The 19342-nt window shown below is 51.8% G+C and overlaps 1 protein-coding gene across 1 annotated transcript; it reads left to right on the top strand.

Moving 5' to 3' along the window:
• Nucleotides 1–56: 56 nt before the first annotated feature.
• On the top strand, nt 57–13930 carry PLEKHO1 (pleckstrin homology domain containing O1). The gene is made up of 6 exons (XM_083373971.1): nt 57–2282; nt 3080–3226; nt 6292–6432; nt 7376–7480; nt 7946–8047; nt 8433–13930. The coding sequence occupies exons 1-6, from the start codon at nt 2253–2255 to the stop codon at nt 9192–9194; spliced, it is 1287 nt and encodes a 428-aa protein (XP_083230097.1). The 5' UTR covers nt 57–2252; the 3' UTR covers nt 9195–13930.
• Nucleotides 13931–19342: the final 5412 nt, after the last annotated feature.

Below are 19342 nucleotides of genomic sequence, written 5' to 3'. Positions count from 1 at the left end.
CGTTCTTCCCCTCGTGGGCTCAGCCTGCCGTCTTTTTTGTCCCGGCCCGTGTTCCGCACAGGACTGTGTTGCCGCCACTTGAGACGCACCCGGCCTTTCCACCGGCGGTTCACCGAAGCTCTTTCCAGGCACTTCGCCCAAGCTGCGTCGTCAGGCAAGCAAGGCTTCTCTGTACTTCTTGCCAGAATAAGTGGAGATGGTTGCCATCCTGCTCTGAACTGGATTGAGCTCTGCCTGACCTCAGTTCCTCCACTGTGTTCCAGTGTAGCTGAGAATGGCGTGACGAGGCTTTAGAAGGAGTTGAGATCTTGTGCTCTCACCACCTATTGCTTTCTCTAGATCTGTGACACTGTGTGTGTGTGTGACAGAAAGAGAGGATGTGCCCCTTGCTTCATCACGCTTGAATGTGTAACTGGATGCAAGCAGGTTGTTATTTTCTTTCCATTTCTTTTTCCATCCTGTTGTTGGATGTGAGCTGCTGCCACACACTTCACTGGCTTTTGCTGTTGCTTTAGTGCTAGTGCAGGTCACGGCTCAAAACAAGGCAGGAAGTCATTTAGGGTTAAAAGCGAGGCGGCAGCGTCTAAAGTTTGGAGAGCAGGTGGATTCTGGCAAGGTTTGTGTGTACGCCTGCCTTCCAGTCAGTGCAGACCCCTGGCAACTGCCTGGAGAAGTCTTTGCCATTTTCTTGGCAGGATTTTATAAGTAGTTTGCCATTGCCTCCTTCCTGGGACAGAGAGAGTGACTGGCCCAAAGATACCCAGCTGGCGTCTTGCCTAAAGTGGGACTAGAACTCAGGGTCTCCAGTTGAACCACTCTGTGGGCCTGCATCCTCCAACAGCAGCTGCCACGCTTACCAGAGATGAGCTGCTGGGGGGGGGCAGGCTGTGTGAATGTGTGTGTGTGTGTGTGTGTGTGTCCTTCCCCAAAGCCAGAAACGTTAAACCTGCTAGCTGCACCCAGCCAGGGGAGGTTAGCAGCCTCCGGGGCTGTCGGCCTGGGCATTGGCAGGCAAGATACAATAAAATAATCAGCCATGGTGGGAAAGGCCGGCATATTGGCAAGTTGGCCACAGACATGGAACAAAGAGAGTCCTTTGCCATTTTGGTAAATCATGGCAAGCTGGAAGTGAGTCCAAGATGCCTTGCTTGGGAAGGGTGTTTGGTGGGAGGCCCTGGGGGGGCGCAGGTCTTGGCTACCATGGGTGCACGCATGGGGTCTGTGCCCATCTGCCCAGGCAGGTCTGGAAAGGCGTGACCTTCCACGTGTCAAGATGCCCCTGCTGCCGGTTCCTCTGAGTTGCGCCAACAGCCAGCCCTGCCTGCAGGACCTTCTCTCGCTTTACATAATTGATTCCCCCAAGCTCCCCACTCCGAACCGCTCAGCACTCCTGAAGCCCCACCAGCGGTTGTCTGCCTCTTGGGCTCCCAGGGCCTTTGGCACCATGTTGAGAGCAGCGGGCTGCCATGTTCTCCAAGGACCGCTGGAGTCCCAGTGTCCTTCATTCTCTCTTCACCTTTGTCACTTTATTGATCCTGTTGCCCGCTAAAGACTTTGGTTGGGTGCCGCAGCTTAGGGTGCCTAACCAAGTTCACCAAATGGAGGTATTTCAGCAGGACTCTGGTCTTCTCCCAGAGCCGTGCCAGGTCGCTGGAGGAGCGTAAACCTGTTTCAGGAAGGACTACAAAACATAATGTCTGTGCCTGTGTTGCCTTGCCTGCCTTGTGTGTGTCTCTGTTGAGTCCCTGGGTGTCCCGGGGCAGGGGGGCGGCTCCTTGGGCCTTCCTGATCCTGCTTCGTTCCTCCCTGACTTTCTCTTCCCAGCCGACTGACTCAGACAAAGAAGAAGGGTCTCCTTCCCTCCCTCCCTCCCTCCCTCCCAGCTTCATTTGCCTCTTTCCTTGTGGAAACGTCACGGCTTGTCTGGCTATAGATGGTGCTGTGGAGCCCAGAAGAACCCTTTCCGTCCGTGCCCAGGCGAGAGAAAGGAGGAGGAGGAGCAGGGGAGGGGGTTTCTGGGGGTCCCTCTGCCTGCAGAGATGTGTGGGCATCGCAGAGGCAAATTCTGCCTCCAGGTCATGGACGCTCCCTTGTGCTTTCCTTAAGGAGGAGAGATTTATTTTTCCGCCCCAATAACTGCATAGATCTTCAGTTCTCTGCCCGGCAAAGACCCGCTCTGATTTTTTTCCTCCCCCCCCCACATACCCTCTCTCCCCCTTCCCTTTCCCTCCTCTGAACAGCTTCATTGAGGAATGATGAAAAAAACCAATTTGGCTAAACGGGTGAGTCATTTTCTGCTTTCTGGGTAGCTCCCTTCCCCCCCCCCCGCCTTTTCCTGGCACTGTTATTGTCCACTTTCTCTGTTGGGTCTGTGGGCAATGGGGGCCCTCGGGGCGAGCCAGTCTGCTTCCAACTTTCCAGCCATCCCTTCGTTCCCCCACCCCAAAATCCGCTTCTCTTTGCTTTCTGATCGTTCAGCCTTTCAAGCGATGGATGCCGTCCCCAAATGTAGGAAGGATCTCCATTATTAAAGCTCTGTTTGCGTTAATTTAAAAAGCTGGCTCCATGTATTTCCCTTCCCTAGATGAAGAGAGAGTGGTTAGAAATGTAGAGGGGGTGAAACTGGAAAACATTTGCCTTGTGAAACAGAAACGGTTTTAGTCTGAATTTCTGAAGGAGAAGGCTCCATCGTTGCAATTATTAAACGCTGATTGGGCCAAGAGCAGATTGATTCCTGCCTACTTCTTCATATAGAGCAGGTGGCAGCATTGTTTTGATTCTATTTATTTATTCGCCTTACATCATTTCGTCTGCTTTGCAATTGTGGTAGTGTTTTTTTTAAAAAAAACCTAACGCACTTTGTTAGGATGATCTGTGCGTGTGCTTGCCAGTGTCCCAGGTGCTTTGGGGAAGGGCCAGGGATGGGGACGGGGGAGCTTTCTGGGCCAGGGGGAGGGTGCCGGCAGGGGGCGTGCCAGAGGCGACACCCCCCCCTCTTAACAGCTTCTCTCCTGCTTTTCTCCTCACCCACTCCCCCCCCCCCCCGCCGTCCTTTGCTCCCTTTCTTTTTGGACTGCAGGGGTTCCAGGAGGGGAACCAGCAATTGCTGCAGCCTGAGAAGGTGGGCTGGGTCCGAAAATTCTGTGGGAAAGGCATTTTTCGAGAGATTTGGAAAAATCGGTTTGTGGTGCTGAAGGGTGACCAACTTTATATCTCGGAGAAGGAGGTTGGTAAGAGGTTGCTCACATTCTGCTTCTTTAGCCAAGCCTTTCCTTTGCTTTCTTTTTCCCCACAGTAGTTGGGGGCCTGAATTTTCCGATTCTCTCACACGGATTCTGCTCATTCAGTAGTTGGTTGCTGAAAGAGGAAGTTGAGGTGGAAGAGAGGTGGTTTTCCTGTGGGAGGGGCTGCCTTTTCATTGACCCTGAAAGCCTGACCTCAAGTTCATTGGCAAAATGCTCCTTTGACCCTGATGTGGTCAGAACCTGCCTGGAGCTCATTCCTGGGGTTCAGGTCTCGTGGCCCAGGCTGGAGCCTGCAAGGAGATGTCGTGAGACGGGGAGGGGTGTTGGGGTCAAGGGGGGGGAATGGGTGGCAGTCCCAGCAATGGACTGCCCTCCCTGGAAGATGTTTTGTGGCATCCCCTCAGTCCCGGGAGGCCCACAGTCTAAGGGGCTGTTGGTGGAGCCAGTCCCACAGAGAGGAGCAAGAGCTTGGATTTTTTTTTAATCCCATTTATATCCCGCCCTTCTCCGAAGACTCAGGGCGGCTTACAGTTTAAGCACAAACCAATGTGCTTAGCAATAGCCTTCATTCTATGTATATGCCTGCTTATTAGGGCTTTCGCCCCCCCCCCCCCAGCGGCATTATTGCAAAGTCAGCTTAATTGCCCGCAACAGTCTGGGTCCTCATTTTACCTACCTGGGAAGGATGGAAGGCTGAGTCAACCTTGAGCCTGGTGGGATGCGAACCTGCACTAATTGCAGGCAGCTGGTGTTACTTAAGGAGGCATTAGCCCACTGCTCCACCCAGGCTGTTATTGAGCTCCCCCGACCGGTCGGTTGCTTCCTCCTCCGTGGAGTCCGAACGTCGCTTCCCGTCTGAACTGGCTGGTTTGTGGTCAGCATCTAGGAGGCCACCCCTGCCCCTGTGTAGGCTTTCGCACACTGTTTGGGGCAGGGGGATGTTCTGGTTGCCCACTCGGGCTGTGCTGCTGCAAACAGGGTCAGGATGCCAGTACCTACTTGCAGAAACAGCCAAGCCTTTATAGGTTGCGAGCCCAGGTGGGTTTTGGCCAAGAATCCCAGATCCTCAACAAGCTGGTTTGAAATGAACTTGCAGATCTTTGAAGAAGGCCAATAGCCTATCTCAGCTGCCAGAGGAACCTGGTTTCCCCCCCCCCCTCCTCCTCCTCCTCCAAAGGTTGGGAGGGTTTCCATGGCAGTTGACCCAAAGGGATGGGCCTCTGGTCTTTTCTGGCATTCGGGAAGCCTGAGGTGAATTTTGCATATTTGTTTTTAGGATTTCTCTGTTCAGTGGCTTTGGGGCAAAGTACGTGTTACATGCAAATTGTTTTTCCACTGGCTCTTATTAAAATGAGTGTACCCGGAGGTGCAAATGTCTGTTGCTTAAAAACTTGTTCTCTGCTGCCAGGTTTGTGTTGCTATTTGTTCTTTGCAATAGTCACTTTCTAATACAAACTTTTGGTGCTCGAACATTGCTTGGAAGTTTCACATTGATCCTGATTCTGGATGAGGAGGAAGCAAAGGCTGCTTCCTTGTGGTAAGAAAGAGATGCAATTTGTGACCTATTTCATCTTCTCTTCCTTCCTGGCATCAGATTTACCCAGGTCCAGAAATTAGTTGCTTTTTTTCTCAGTTCCCATTTGTTCTGCTTTACACATTCAAGGAGTAACACAAGGGTGAAACGGACAGGCCTCTGCCCCCTCCCTCCTGCCTCCCATTTTGAGGTAAGCACACTGGGCTGGGCAGACAATGGAGGCGGAGGAGAGGCTACGGCGATGAGCTACTACTGTATTATTAACTTACATAATTTGTCACCTGTTATTTAGCATACTCACAATAACCACCCAAGCCATGCCTGAGCTCCTCCTGGGCTGAGGCCAAAGGAATTGCTTAGACTTCACAAAAGAGACACTCCAGCATTTAATTACCCTGAGCCCGAACAAGGGCTCGGCTGGCAGGAAAGGGAAGGCGGCATTAACCATGCAGGCAGGGGATGAGCCAAGATAGGTCCGGTTGCAAGTCATCGGATAGCAGCCGGAAAGGGGCTGGGGGGAGGGAGGCTGAGCTCCTGCTGGTCTCTGTGCAGCCTGGAATGGATCCGATTCCGCCCCGGCCACCCTGCAGTGGCCCCTCTCATCGCCCTGATGGGTGCCCTGTGCAGGGCATTTTGTGCAGAACATCTTTAGAAAACGGGCCCCCAATGGAAGCTTTAATTTTTGCTTTTACTCTAAAAAACAAAAGGGAAAAATGCTCATTGTTTTTAATGCCGGTACTAATTATAACGCTCGGGAGAAGTATCTGCCCAGGAAGAGGCAGGACCCCTGCCAGGATAGTGGTGCTGTCTGTGATGCAGCCCACATGGCTTAAAACTGTTCTCCTTTACACTTTCAGTTAATGCAAACTTGATACCAGTTCAAACCCCGTTAAACCTTACTAGGCAGGCAGTTCAGATTTCCTGTCCACTTACCATTCCTAGGTTAATTATTGTGTGTGTTCTGAGAAATTACGTTTCTTTTTCCCCAGTTGCAAATCTGTAGGATTTATTGCTAACCAGGTAGTGTCTGTTCCCTGCTGTTCTGTGGATATATTTTTTTTATTACATTTATATCCCGCCCTTCTCCAAAGACTCAGGGCGGCTTTACAAACTTAGCAGTAGCCTTCATCCTATGTATATGCCTGCTTATTAGGGCTTTCACACACACCCCAAGCGGCATTATTACAAAGTCAGCTTAATTGCCCCCAACAATCTGGGTCCTCATTTTACCTACCTCGGAAGGATGGAAGGCTGAGTCAACCTTGAGCCTGGTGGGACTCGAACCTGCACTTATTGCAGGCAGCTGGTGTTACTTAAGGAGGCATCAGCCCACTGCTCCACCAAGGCTCTTATATGGAGGGGCTGTCAAAATTCAACGGAAGGGGTTTGTTTTCATGCCTGTACTAAAAACTAGAATTCTCCATATATCTTTGATATGGCAAGTGAGTGAAAGAATTTTTAATCCAGATATCATCACATGCCCTTGTAAATCTGTGGTCTGTCTGTCTGCAGCTCAGAGATGAGAAAAACATCCAGGAGGTGTTTGACTTGAACGATTACGAGAACTGTGAGGAGCTCAGGAAGTCCAAAAGCAGAAGCAAAAAAAACTATAGCAAGTTCTCGCTCGCCCACTCCAAGGAGCCTGGCAACAGAGTAAGCTCCCTCCTCGCTCGGTCTCTCCCTCCCTCCCGGCTGAGCATCCAAGCCCCCGCTTGGGGTACCAAGAGTTCTGCCTTGTGTTGGGGTGGGTGGGTGGCCAGCCTGGGAAGCCTCTCTCTCCTTCCAAGCCCTGGAGTCCCTGCAGGAGGGAGCAACAGAGGAGCCCCCACACACACACTCAGCAGCAGCTTCTTCAGGGAGTGACACAGCAGCACGTCATCCCAGACTCGAGGGCTGAACTGCAACCCGTCTGGGTTTCTCTTTCCCTTCCACAACTGTGTCTGCTATTCAGACTCAGGCAGCCTGGCTGCTTTTCCTGCTTCTTGGGCTCCCAGTAGGAATCCGGCTAGTATTTCCTCTGATTAGGAAGGGGTCGCAGCAATTCCTGTCTGTTCACAGCAGCTTCACATCTAGGCTGTGAAGCGATACAGCCCAAGGGCCGTGGGTCCCTGCCCACCCGGGGCCTTCCGGTGGCTGGCTCCCCTTGATCTCACTACCCGACCGCTGGCCTTGTTGCTAGCCAGTCCCACCTCCTCTCCAGGAACAGAGCAACACCCCCCACGCACACCAACCGTCTGTGACCTGAGTGTTTCAGTTCTCTCCGTCCCCTGGCATTTTTGTTGGGTCCTTGCTTAGAGCAGCCTCCCTGTCTGGTGCCCCAGATCTATTTTGTTTTATTTATGTGTGCATCGTATTGATATAAACGTGGCAGATGCCTTGGACCTGCCGGGCTCCCGCTGCCCACGGGCACTGCAAGCCCAGCGCCTCTGGGGATAAGCGGTTGCAGGTGGATTGTAAGACAGTTGAGAGGAAGTCACTGTTTCCTCCTTGGACACAAAGCTGCAGACGTTATCTTTGGCTGAATTTATGAAGGACGGGGCAAAGCGAGACGGGTAAGCCTCTCCTTGCTGGCCGATGACGCTTCCATCTCTCTCAGGCACCCAATCTCGTCTTCCTGGCTGTGAGCCCCGAAGAAAAGGAATCTTGGATCAATGTGCTCAACTCTGCCATAATCCGGGCCAAAAACCGCATCTTGGATGAGGTGAGCAGTCTGCCCCTTGGATCGGCCTGACCCACGGGCTAAATGGCGGGAGCCCTGGCCTGAACGGGGAGGGAGGATGCCCCCAGGCATCTTACAGGAGTGGCTTAAGTGGGGATAAACCAGACGGGGGAGAACACGGTTCGGAGATGCAAGTTCCTGCTTTTGTTCGGGGGTGTTTTTAATTTTTCTTCTTGCCAACATCGGGAACTGGCAAAAGCGAACGAAATGCTTTTTCTGCCAGAGGAAGAAACCTTCCCTCCCTTCCCAAAGAAGGACGGGGGGAAATGTGCCAGAGAGCAGCAGTCTGAGCTATTGGATGTAGGAGATGGGGGGGAGGGGGAATCATTTCTCCTGGGAATTACAGGATTCACACGATTTATCAAGTAAACTCCCGCTGCTAGCCACACTAGGCGTGTTGTGTGCCTCATAGTCTGGCTGCTGACGGGTGTTCCTGTGGCTCTTCAGGTGACAGTGGAGGAGCAGAGCTTTCTCGCCCACCCCACTCGTAACAGAGCGAAGATCCAGCACTCCAGGCGCCCTCCGACCAGAGGCCACTTGATGGCTGTGGTGAGTGCAGGAGGGGGAAGGGAGCAGGCTCCCATTCAGCCGGTGAAGCTGCCCGAACTGCTGCTGCTGCTTCCCCTTCTCATAGCTGCCTGCGCAGTCTGCTTTTCTCCCAGGGGTTCAGGCGGGGCCCAGGTGCGCCTCTCCTCTTCACGGCCCCCTTTGAGTCACCAAAGGCCAGGTGGGTCACGGGAAGCCCATGTCCACTTCTGCCCACTCAGCTTCCCCCATTCCAACTCTGTGGGTTCAGCCATACCTATCTGGAGCTGTACAGACTGTACGCTTTATGTAAACTAATACCAATCCCTTTTCTGTGATTCTTTCCACCCTTCCTGGAGACTTGGTTTTTTCACACAGGCTCTCTCCCCAATTTCTCCTGCCTTTGCAGGCATCTACCTCAACCTCTGATGGGATGCTGACCCTGGACTTGATCCAGGAGGAGGATGCCTCCCCAGAAGACCTCGACACCTGCGAAAAGAGTTTCCGGGTGGACCTGGACAAATCAGCCGCCCATTTCACCCCTAGCCGAAGGCGCTCAGATTCAGAGACCGTCAAGGAGAAGAGCAAGACAAACAGTCTCCCGCGGAGAAAGGACACGACTGGGGAGAAGTTCTCCGCTCACAGGGAGGCCTTTGGCAAGGGGGCCATGTACACCCCTCAGGTCCCCAAGAAGCTCTCTCCCTTGGAGAAGAACAAATGTGCCTCTATGGAAGAAATCCTCTCCTGCTGGGACTCTTCCTCAGCTGGCCAGGCGTGGCTGAGGCCCGGCCTCAAGGACCGAGGGGCTTCCCCTGAGCCCGAGCAGCTGGCCAGGATACAGGAGCTGGTAGCCTTGCAGCTGGAGAAGACGCAGGGCCTGCTGGCGGAAGCGAAGGGCTACAGGGGAGAGGTGCGAAAGGCACCGGAGCTTACCCCCGCCTCGCCTGTGGCCCCCACCTGCGGCTTGCCCTCCCCCTGGCCGGACTCGGAGGCCACCTTGCAGGAGATCCAGAGGCTGCTGGGCGAGGCCGCCTCCTGCTGGAGCCAAGCCCAGAAAGTGCTGCAGGAGGTGACAGAACTGAGGCGCCTCTACCAACAACTTCGGCTCTCGCCCCCTGCGCCCCTGGCGGGCCTGCAGCAGCCCCCTCGGTGCAGGAGGAGCCTGATGTGAAGGCAAGCGGTGGGGCGATCTCTCGGGAAAACGGGGTGCAGGGCAGCCAGCAGGAGGGCGCAGACGTTGGGGAGCGGATGTGCCGCTTGGATTTGTAGCATTGGATGCTTCCCGGGTTCCGGCTGTTACTCAATCCTTACTCTTCACCAACTCAGTTTTTCCCTCACTTCCCCCAAATTTATCATGTCTCCCATTCCTCTCTTCCAACCCCAAGGCAGCCCATTTCAACGTGTCCTCCGGGTCTGTAGCCCCCAAGGTGCAGCAACTTAGAGGCAGCATCCTGGAGCGTAGTTTTTCAGAAGCAGCACGGTTCTGTTTTGGGCCCGTGGTTTCCTCCGTGAAGGCCTTTCCAAGAAAGGTCTCTGCTTTCTAAACAGTGAGGCCCTGCTGTGCAAATGCCCTGCGGGGGCATCACACCCCCAAATACCAGGAGACGGGTTGCACCTCCGGCTCCAGGGGGACGTGGCCCCCTAGGCAGGGTCCCTCCTGGGTCTCCCTGGATCCTGTCTGGCTGCTCTGCTCTTGACTGGACCGGGGAAGCAGCTTCGGTCCTTGATCCCAGGCAGTTCCGGCCCAAGGGCTTAAAGCTTAGGTACCTCGCAACATCATTTCCTTAAGTCCTTGGCAGGTATTCTATGTCCTTATCCCATCTGACTTGCTTTCTTCAGCCTGCTTCTGGCCTTCAGATGAGCTCACGAGCAGCAACAGGCACCGTGTGCTTAGAAAGTGTGACAGGCGTCGTGCAGTTTTGCTTGTCGGCAGAACGTGTGAATCCAGGTCATCTTCAGGCCTGCGTGCAGCAGGAGATAGCCTGAAGCGTTTCGTGGCCACCCGTGCCATCCATCCAGGAGTCTTGGCCCCACGCACTCTGCTGCCTGTGTGAAAGTTCAGAGGGCGTCTCGTCCCCTCGAGCTGGATTTCATTTCAGTTTTGGTGACAGGAGCAGGTCTTCTATGGCGTCAGAAGAGTTGGCCCCAACACTCTGTATACTCCACCAGCCAACACCTTGCCACATCAACCAGTAAACCCAGCCCTCTTTCATTCCCTTTTCCATCACTGATATTGAAGCACAGCGGACATTGTGTTGGACAGGTGGAACTCGAGAGGAAGCATCTGTCGAATGTGGCCATTACTCTCTGTTTATTTGCAAAACTGTTTGCCTGGTGGTTGAGAGGGTTCTCGGGTTAAAGTCAGAACCATCGGTTCACTTGTGCCTCCTGCTCTTCCTGTGTTCAGAGAAACCACAGAGAGGAGGGTTAAGGTCTGCAGGATTTGCCCAGCCAGCAAGATCCCACGATAGAAAGTGCTTCCCTGTGACAGTCACCTTGCTCCCCCTTCTGTGGTCATCGCTCACTGCTTAAGAGGGCAGAGTGTCCCCTTGGGATCGCCACTCTGTGGCCTCAGTCCGCCTCGGGCTGGCTCAGCCGAGAGTCAGGAAGGGAAGACTCAGCGCAGGTTGCCTCTCAGGTATCTTCGTGTCCTGGCGGATGCTCCCCACTCTGCACTCTGCTAAGCAGAACTACTGGGGTCCCCCACTGGTGGAACTGGCGCAGAAGAGTCCCACCCTTGGTGTCTCCACAGGTGGCACTTTCTGCTCAGGCTTAAGAGGGAGGGACGCCCAAGCGAGTCTTCCAGAATCATCCCTCCAGAAGAGGGGTTGGAAATGGAGGCCTTTTTTGCGACCTCTGCCCCATAGTAGGATTTTTCAATTGGCCTCATTAAATTAAAAAGGGACAAGAAATTTGTAAGCTGGTTAGTTTTAGGGCAATAGAGAATACAGAAGTAAATAATTAGCTCCACTAAAGAGAACTTTCCCTTTGCTCTCTCTTCTCCCTGGAAAGGGTTGAAACCACAAATAACAATGAAACAAACGAAGGTAATCCTTACCTATGTACAAATAAATAGTTCAGTCTATAAGCTTACAAGCAAAATGTTACCTATTCATCAGGGAACAGAGCAATGAAATATATAAAAATGATATTTAAAAAGGAGAGGTTGGAAGGAGTTTAACACATCTCTGTAAGGCGGTATTTCACACTGGTGCAAGCAGCTGTTCTTTGCTGCAGATTGTGGGATAATGTTTTTGGGATGTTAGAGATGAAATTGGCATTATCGCAATATTTATTTTAGAATGTGTTTCCACTGTTCCATAGTAAATAACACCAAGGGCTGCCCGCAGGTTTTGTTTTATTTTTTTGAAGGGCTGCAAATGGACACCACAGTTGTTGATGTGTATTTTTGTTGTATGGCCCTCGGTGTATTTCGTTCCCTTCAGATTTGTAGGGTTGACCCACTTTATCATTTTGAATTTCCAGGGCAGGTTATCTGCTGCTGAACCCTCCCTACTCAGAGTAAAAGACACTCCACTTCTGAAGCGCCAGGCAAGAGCAGGCGTGGTCCCCTTGAAGGTGTCATCCCTGGGCTCTGGACAACAAGGGTCACTGCTCCGAGCCAGGAGGCTGGATCTAGAGGGTGCTGGTGCTCTGGAAAGAGAGAGAGAAAGTGCTGGGGGGTGGTACACTTCCCTTTAGCGCCCCCCCCCCGTGCACTTTCCACAATTTTGATTTGTCATTTTAGCCAGGGCAGGGTTTATTCTAGAAACACTTTTTATTTCTTTTCTTCAGGCCTGAGCTGACTTGGAAAATAGCTCCCTTTTGAAAAGGTTTGACTTCCTCTCTCCTCCTCAGGGATTTTTCCTCCCACACATAGATTAGGTTTTCTTTGCTGCACAGCCTCACACATTTTCAGAGAATTCAGGACTGGGCTTGAACAGGGAGAAGTACACAGGTTTTGTGCATCTATTCTCAAAGCCCCAGGCTCAATCTTTATTATTTCTGGGGAAGGCCTACCTGAAGTGCAGATATCTGGAAACCGCTAGATGGCAGCAGAGAGGGATGGGAAATTAGCATCTTGCTTCCATCCTGTGTTGCTCTGGATTATGGCAGCCCTAATTTGATAACCTTGATTATGTTGCTGCTTGTAAGTAATTTACTTTTGTCTCCTTTTTCTTTGGGATTTGTTATGTGACCATAAATGGGGAAAAAAAGTTCTAGATTCCAGCTACATTTCATTCCTCCTCCAACTTCCCAGGGTCCAAGCTAATTATTATTGCATTTTGGGAGGAGTCCCTATGCAGAGTGTCCTGTGGCAATTCTTGGCTGGGCGTTGGCATGTGCTTCTGTGTCGAGAATCAGTCCCGCAGCAATCCCATACGCGAGGGCACAGCTCAGGAGCAACGGACTGCTGCCATTGAAGCCTTGAATGGGAGTGAGAGGAAGTGAGGAAATTGGGAGCAACAGCTTGTGTTCCCTATGGGGAAAAGGGGTGACAAAGCAGAGTGAGACCTTTGAGAGCCATTCCTTTCCCAGACAAGATCTACGCAGCTGTGGCTGTGGGTGGATGTAACAACTGTGTGCGTCTCCCGCAAAAGTCAGCAGTGCATGTGCCGTGACCCCACCCCAATATGCAATCCCCATGCAAAAGCCCACCAGTGCAACCTGCATAAAACTGTGTGCACTATTGGATTGGGGCAAATAGTTAAATGTTGCTTCCACCCCCAGAACTGTGAAATTCTGTGATATATATCAGTGTCTTAGCATTTACTAACGGACTTACGCTGAGGCAGAGAGCACAATCCAAGGGAAAACACTTTAGTGTCACCTACTTCTTTTCCCCTTCCCTTTTTCATTTGTTTCAAAAATTCTGTGGATGCTAAGAAGCTAGGTAATTTATTTTTTAAAAGAATCTATGCAAACTGCTTAATAAAACAGTTTTCCTTCCTTCACTCTCTCCTCCTGGGCACCATAGCTTGCATGTACAAGCCTATTAAAACCTGTAAAAAGGCTTTTCTTCCTGAGAACTGACGTGGAATCTCAACCAGAGGCTTTTGGTCTCCTTTCTGCATCTGTGGTGAGCTTCGTCTCTTATAGGGCTACAGAAGCTGTCGGGACACCAATGAACAACTTTCTTCTGCTCCGGAAAATTTGGCTGATAATCTGTGTGTAACTAATGGCTGGTTTCAGGGTTTCTCAAGCAGAGCAGGAGCTGAGGGATGCCTCCCCCGAGGAGCTCGTGGCCGGAGGTCCATCCCTTGGCTTGGCCTCTGCCAGGCTGGTCCCTTGCTCTGGCTTCAAGCATGGCACTTCCAGTCCGAGTCTCTTCCCCGCAGCTCTTCTGCTGTGGCACGTGGAAGTTCCATCTGCTGCTGCTGCTGCTGCTGCTGCTGCAAGTTTCTCTGCCTTTCTCCAGATCCTTTCTTAATGCCACCCGACTAGTGGCGGTGACTGGACCTTCTGCCAGTCAATACCCTTTGCTAATTGTGCATTGCATAATTTCTCATAGTTTCTCAGCTTGTTACTTTTAGCAAGGTTGTTCTCTCTTGGCTATCTGTGGAGTTGTATAAGCCTCTGTCATGTCTCCTCTTTGAGTTTCTTTTTTTTACTTACCTAAAAGTCAAAACCTTCCTTAATTTCCTGAGTTGACTCTTGTGACATACTTGCATTTAGATTCTGGCTTGGTTTCTGGTGTCTGTTTCTTCTCCGCTGTCCTCAGCACCTGCCTCGTCCAAGGAAGCCTAACTCTGCACTGATTTTTACCTGAAATCTTTTTTTAAAAAAGTCCCACGTGCTGTCTGGGCAGCATGTTGCTCCAGCTTGCTGCTGTTCTTGTTTACCTGGTTTGATATTTAAGGCTGTGCTAAAGATGAAAATAAAACCACGGAATGTTTTTAAACTGTGTATTTTTAGGTGTCTTTGTCAGCTTCAGGTTACGGCTAGTTTAAATTCTCAAGGAAGTGGGGGTGTCCTGTGGGGCCTTCATTTGACTGGATAGCAGCACGAATAATGTCAAAGAATTCAGCTGGATATTAGCAAATCTGTTTTTCTTCTTCAGAACGCAGGCAGTAGATTATTTTCAGAGGGGTAGGGCAGGGACTGGTGAAGATACTCCCAACTGGCAGAGTGATCTTTGCAATGGAGAAATCCACCTGATCTGGTGGAAACGTTCTGATAAAATCCACAAATGCATGGTGTGTTTTAATTAAAAGTGGGACTGCTCTCAACCTGCCCAAAGGAGTACAGTCCTAATACAAAAAGCTGCTTGTTTCTGATTTTGCTGATCAGTCCCAACAAATTTCTGAGTTGCTAAGAGCCAGCCTAAATTTGTCAAGTCACAAAGCTGGCTTTGGATTTGGGGCAGCAAACCCCTGGTTGCCAGACTGGAATGTAGGTGTAATAGCTGCGAAACGTTTGAGCCTTCACTATGGGGAAACCCTTTGTGCAGAAAGGAAACCGCATTGAAGAATAAGCCATAAATGACAGGATTTGCACATCTGGGGCTACATCCACACCAAAGTCACCCTACGAGAATGAGAACCCATTTTAAGAAGGGAAAACGTTTCTGGAGGCTGCGGAGCCCAAAGTGATTATCCTGGAGTGCACAGGCTTCATCTTAATTTATGTTGGGATGAAAGGTATGGAAAAGAAGACTGCTGGATCCCACGGGTTGGTGCTTGTGTGGGCACACGTGGCCTCTGCTCGTGCCATCTGCACCCACCATCTGAGTGGTTCAGAGACAGAAGGCGGTGCCAGTGGCGATAGAAACCAGATGCAGCTGGTGGGCTTGGCAGAAAGGGAGTGTCCCCTTTAAAATACTCTGCTCCGGTTTCCTGTCCAACTGGGGCTGGGAGGCTCTCCCGTGTTGGTTCCCTCAAGGACCGGTCTCTTCTCCCTTTCCTTCTCTCTTCTGGTTCTCCCCCTCCCCTTTGAACAGTCTTCCTCCTTAGGGGTATCTAGCCGAGCAGCCAATAGCTGCCTTCAGCGAATTTCAAGCCATATAAGGGAAGGTGGAAGCGAGGAGCCCCCCACCAACACAATCACTCGGGTCACCTGATCATCCCGATGGGCATTCATCTTCCCAGAGACCCAAAGGGAGGCCAGCCGACTCCTGGGTGGCCCAAGAAGAGCCTCACACCTCGCTCTGACACTGCACTGCCAGGAGAAATGTCCGGCTGTTTCTCCAGCAGGCAGCCCCCCTCGAATGACCACTCACCCCTCCCCCATGCTTTTCCCCACCTGGTCCTGCTGCTGATGGAGCAAGAGCAGTTCAAGGAGTCAGCCTCACCCCTCTCTCCTGTGTGCCCTCTCCTCTTTGACTCAGGCACATCACTCAGGCCTCTTCCAAGTGGAAGAAAAAGAAGACCAGGCTGGAGGGGACCCTTTCCCTCCTGCGCCTTCCCCGCCCCCGCCCCCCGCCCCCCCCCCCCCCGCAGCTTGCCAGCTTTGATTTCAGCAACCAGCAAGGGGAGGGGGCTCTGTGTTGCTCCCTAGATAATTGGAGGTTGCCAGATGGCTTCCAACAGGCTGCTGTGCACAGCCCGTCTCCTGTGGCAGCTTTGGTGCAGCACCTCTGCCTCTCTCGGATTGCGGGGGGGGGGCGGTCTTCATGCTGGCTAGCTTTCCCCATCCCCTTCAAGAGGGGGAGGAGGAGGCAAAATCGCTCATCCTTTTTGTGGCCTGCCTGGGGGTGCTGCAGATGCCCATGGGAGAAGCCCTCAGTTCTTCTCTAGTTAGGATCAACTCACCCCCCACCTTCTCTGGGGTCTCCTCTGTTGGCTCCCCTCTTTTCTGCCTTTATCTTCAGCTCAGTGCTACACAGATGTTCCTTAACATCTCAACTGAAAATATTCCTGGTCCATTTTTCCTGTGATGCTTGAGTTATTTCATCCGGAGCCCAGGAAACAGTGGCAGAAGCAATGCTAGTGGGGCATCCAGAAGAGGCAGCTTTGGCCCCGTGGAAAGGAGTCCAGCCGCGCGCAGCATTTCCCGGGGCGAGTCCCTGGCCAGTCCCGCTGTCTCAAGGGTGAGTGGGCTGTACAGCACAGCAGGAGGGAAGCTGCTCCGAGGAACCCTGGCTGCTTGGCAGGAGCCGAGGCCCAGCCATCTCGGGCTGACCCTTCTTGAGATGAGGTGGCTCCACTGTACTCAAACACCCTGCAGTCACTTTGTTCCGGCAGCCCCTCCCCTTCAAGATACTAAATTACTTCCTGGATATAGCTTGATAAAAACTTCATGGCACGTAGTGTTTTGACCTGGCATTTGCAGAATACCTGATGATGTGTATGTTCTGCTCAACCCAGTACAACGTTACTAGTTTTTGTTTGTAATCCAACAACCCTACATTTCCTTTCTAGGCAGAAAGGATACTTTTTTAAAAAGGATACAAAGTTTGAATATGGGGAGAATTCTACTTACTGGCAAAGAATCTACACACTGGGCAATAATATGAAAACTCTTAATTAATTGCTGGGTCCCTCCCCTTCATGTCTGCAATGGCACAACGGTAAACTAATAGGCTTTAAATTAATTTTGCATTCAAGAGCTGCATACTTCTTTCTCTCCAGAGGCAAGGAGGAAGGAACTGATACAGCAGCTGTTGTAATTTTTGCTTCAGTCTAGCCACTTAGGCTGCAATCCTGTCTGGGTTCATCTGGGAATAACAAAATAGGGCTATTATTTACCTGGGGGTGGGGGGGAATAGCACTGGGGTGTAGAAAAGACATCCTTTCTTTGAAAGTTAGCCCTCTTTACAGGTGACAAATTTATATGGCTCAGGTGGACAAATGTGGTCGCTAAAGCAAATATAACGGCACCACTTATGGAGCAATAAAACAAGGAATCTGAGGAACCTTTTCTAGGCTAACTACTGGCTTCAGAGTTCACAAACTCCAGGTGTCTGGGGGTGGGGATGTCGCTGCTGCCGCCACCCTCACGATCCTCTGGCCTGCTCTGCAGGAAATCTGGGTGGTGAGGAGACAAGGATGATGATATTGGCCAAGCAGTGCAAGAAACCAAACTGATGCCAAACCCAGGGACCATTTACTTAAGGTAAGTGCTACTCTCAAAGGGCGCCATTTTCTAAAGCCCCTTCTAAATGAGACTGTAAATTTGCCCCAAGACCTCACAAAAAGCAGGAGAGTGAAAGAGATTAAGTTCCCCTCATAATTTGAAGATGCTGATTTAAATAAATAGTGAACAAAGCATAATTTCTTTGTTTTGTTGCATTTCCTAGTTTTATTGTTATAGCAATTACTATATCTGCTTACATATTCAGGTGTATTTTGCACAAAATCAAGGGGGTATATATTGATTGGGGGAATAGCAGCAGCTTCTGAAGGGTCAGTTGGATAATTAGATTTTGTGGATCAATTTGGATTAGCTGTGATTGTGTTTTAATATTCCCCTCCCCCCACACACACTCTCCATGAGACATAGGAAGAGGACATACGCCATCACTTTGCCAAGGAGCATATTGGTCTTGATATGTCCAATTTTAATTTTAAAATTTGTGCCTACTAGATTACACAGGCGGTCTTGTCTTAATGGTTAGTCAGGAAGTTACTCCGTTTGGTTAATCCTAGAGACCGGAAGCGTTTGTATAGTTTTTCTGGGGAAGCCATGGTTTTGTCTTTTTTTTTAAGGAAACGGATGCCCAGGTTTCATACAGACGATCACAACTGAAAAATGTGGCTCTTAAAATTGTTTATTCTAATTCAATATTGATCGATCTACTCCGGTGATTCCTGGGGTGGGACAAGTAATTTCAGGCCGTCCTGAACTCCCGGATGGGATGAAGCTTCGGGGACGGTGCAGCCCCAAGCATCGTCTACTACTCGGAGCAAACGGACGCTCCAGGAAGTTGGCGCGGGCCCTTCTCGGCTGAGCCGCGCCGCCCAAGCCGCCTCCGCTCTTCTGCCGCGGGCTGCCAAGACGGAGCGGGGGCTGCCGCTGCTGTCCGCCTGGCTCGCTGCGCCCGAGGAGGCGCCCCCTCCGCTCGCCTCGGCCCCCTCCCGAATGGCCGGGAGGGGGGCTCCCTCCGCCGCTGAGCGAGGGCGGGCAACGACTCCCGCGGCCGCCGCTCCCGGGCCCGCACGAGGCTCCCCTGTGGTTCCCGACGGGGGCGGGGCTCCTCGGGCGAGGGAAAGGCGCGGCCCCTTTAAGCGGGCCAGGAAGCGCGCCGGGCGAGGCCCTCCCTTTCCCGCAGCGGTCCGGCGGAGGGGCGGGGCGCCGGGCGCGTGCTCTCCTTCTCCCCCGCCGGGATTGGGCCGAAGGCGGGGCCGTTGGGCGACTGCGACAACCGCCGGCCAATCCGCGGCGACCGCCCAGAGCCGGCCTTTTCCGGCAGAGCCGGCCCGGCTTCCGGCGCGCCGAGGGGAGCCTCTCCGGCCCCATTTTGGCCCGGGCCTCCCGCGAAGCCGGGTATCCCCGCCGGGGACGGAAGGCGCCGCCCGTCCCGTGTTTTCCGCTGTCGGCGCCGAGGGCCGTCGGGGAGCCGCCCGAGACCGGTTCTCCGCTGAGGCCGGGAGGGCCCCCCGCGGCTGTGAGGAGCGGCCCGGCGGCCAGTGCTCGACTTGCGGAATGGTTATTGCAGGCCGGCCCGAAAGTCGAATCCCTTTAGCAAAAAAGCAAACGGAGACCGTGCAACCCTCGGGGAGAGGAGCCGGTCCGTGACGCGAGTCAGAAGCCCCGATTACCAGAGCAACGCGGCTTTAAACCCAAAAGCTTCGGGGCAACGGGTGCTTCTCCCAAGTGTTCTTACAGAAATACGAAATTGGGACTGACGTTTAATAAGTCCCAAGATGCCTAAAACGACCAGAATTTCTACAGAATTGCCTTTCACGCTCCTATCTTTTCAAATGCCTTAAAAATGACCTGTGCTGTATCGCCCTGGGGGGGGGGAGGAAGAGGAGGAGAACGTTTAATTTTATTGAAGTTTATGAAAGCCAGTTCCTGAAACTAAAAACTTGAATGTACTAAGGATGCCTGTGTTTGTAAAGCATTGTTTGTATTTCAGGCAAATGCAATACACCTTAAAGCACCTGTGCAAAAATGCCCTTTATCTATCTAAAACTTTTTCTCTAAAATCTGACAGATAATAGTGTAAATTGAATACATATAGATATTTGAGTAAAATATTTAATAATACAAGTTCATCTGTCAGAAGCAGAGAACCAGAAAACAGCTCTGATCAATTTTTTCTACATTTTCTTTGTCAAAATAACCTGCACAAAAGGGAATAAGAACATAACCAGTCTACCTTCCAAAGAAAAGATTAGTATTGCCTTGCTGGCACATGTAGAAAATGTATTTCTG

This window comes from Vipera ursinii, assembly GCF_947247035.1.
Source record: "Vipera ursinii genome assembly, chromosome: 15".
In the NCBI taxonomy this organism is placed as follows: domain Eukaryota; kingdom Metazoa; phylum Chordata; class Lepidosauria; order Squamata; family Viperidae; genus Vipera; species Vipera ursinii.
The sequence above is the reverse complement of the archived record's forward strand: the minus strand, read 5'-3'. Positions and strand labels throughout refer to the sequence as shown.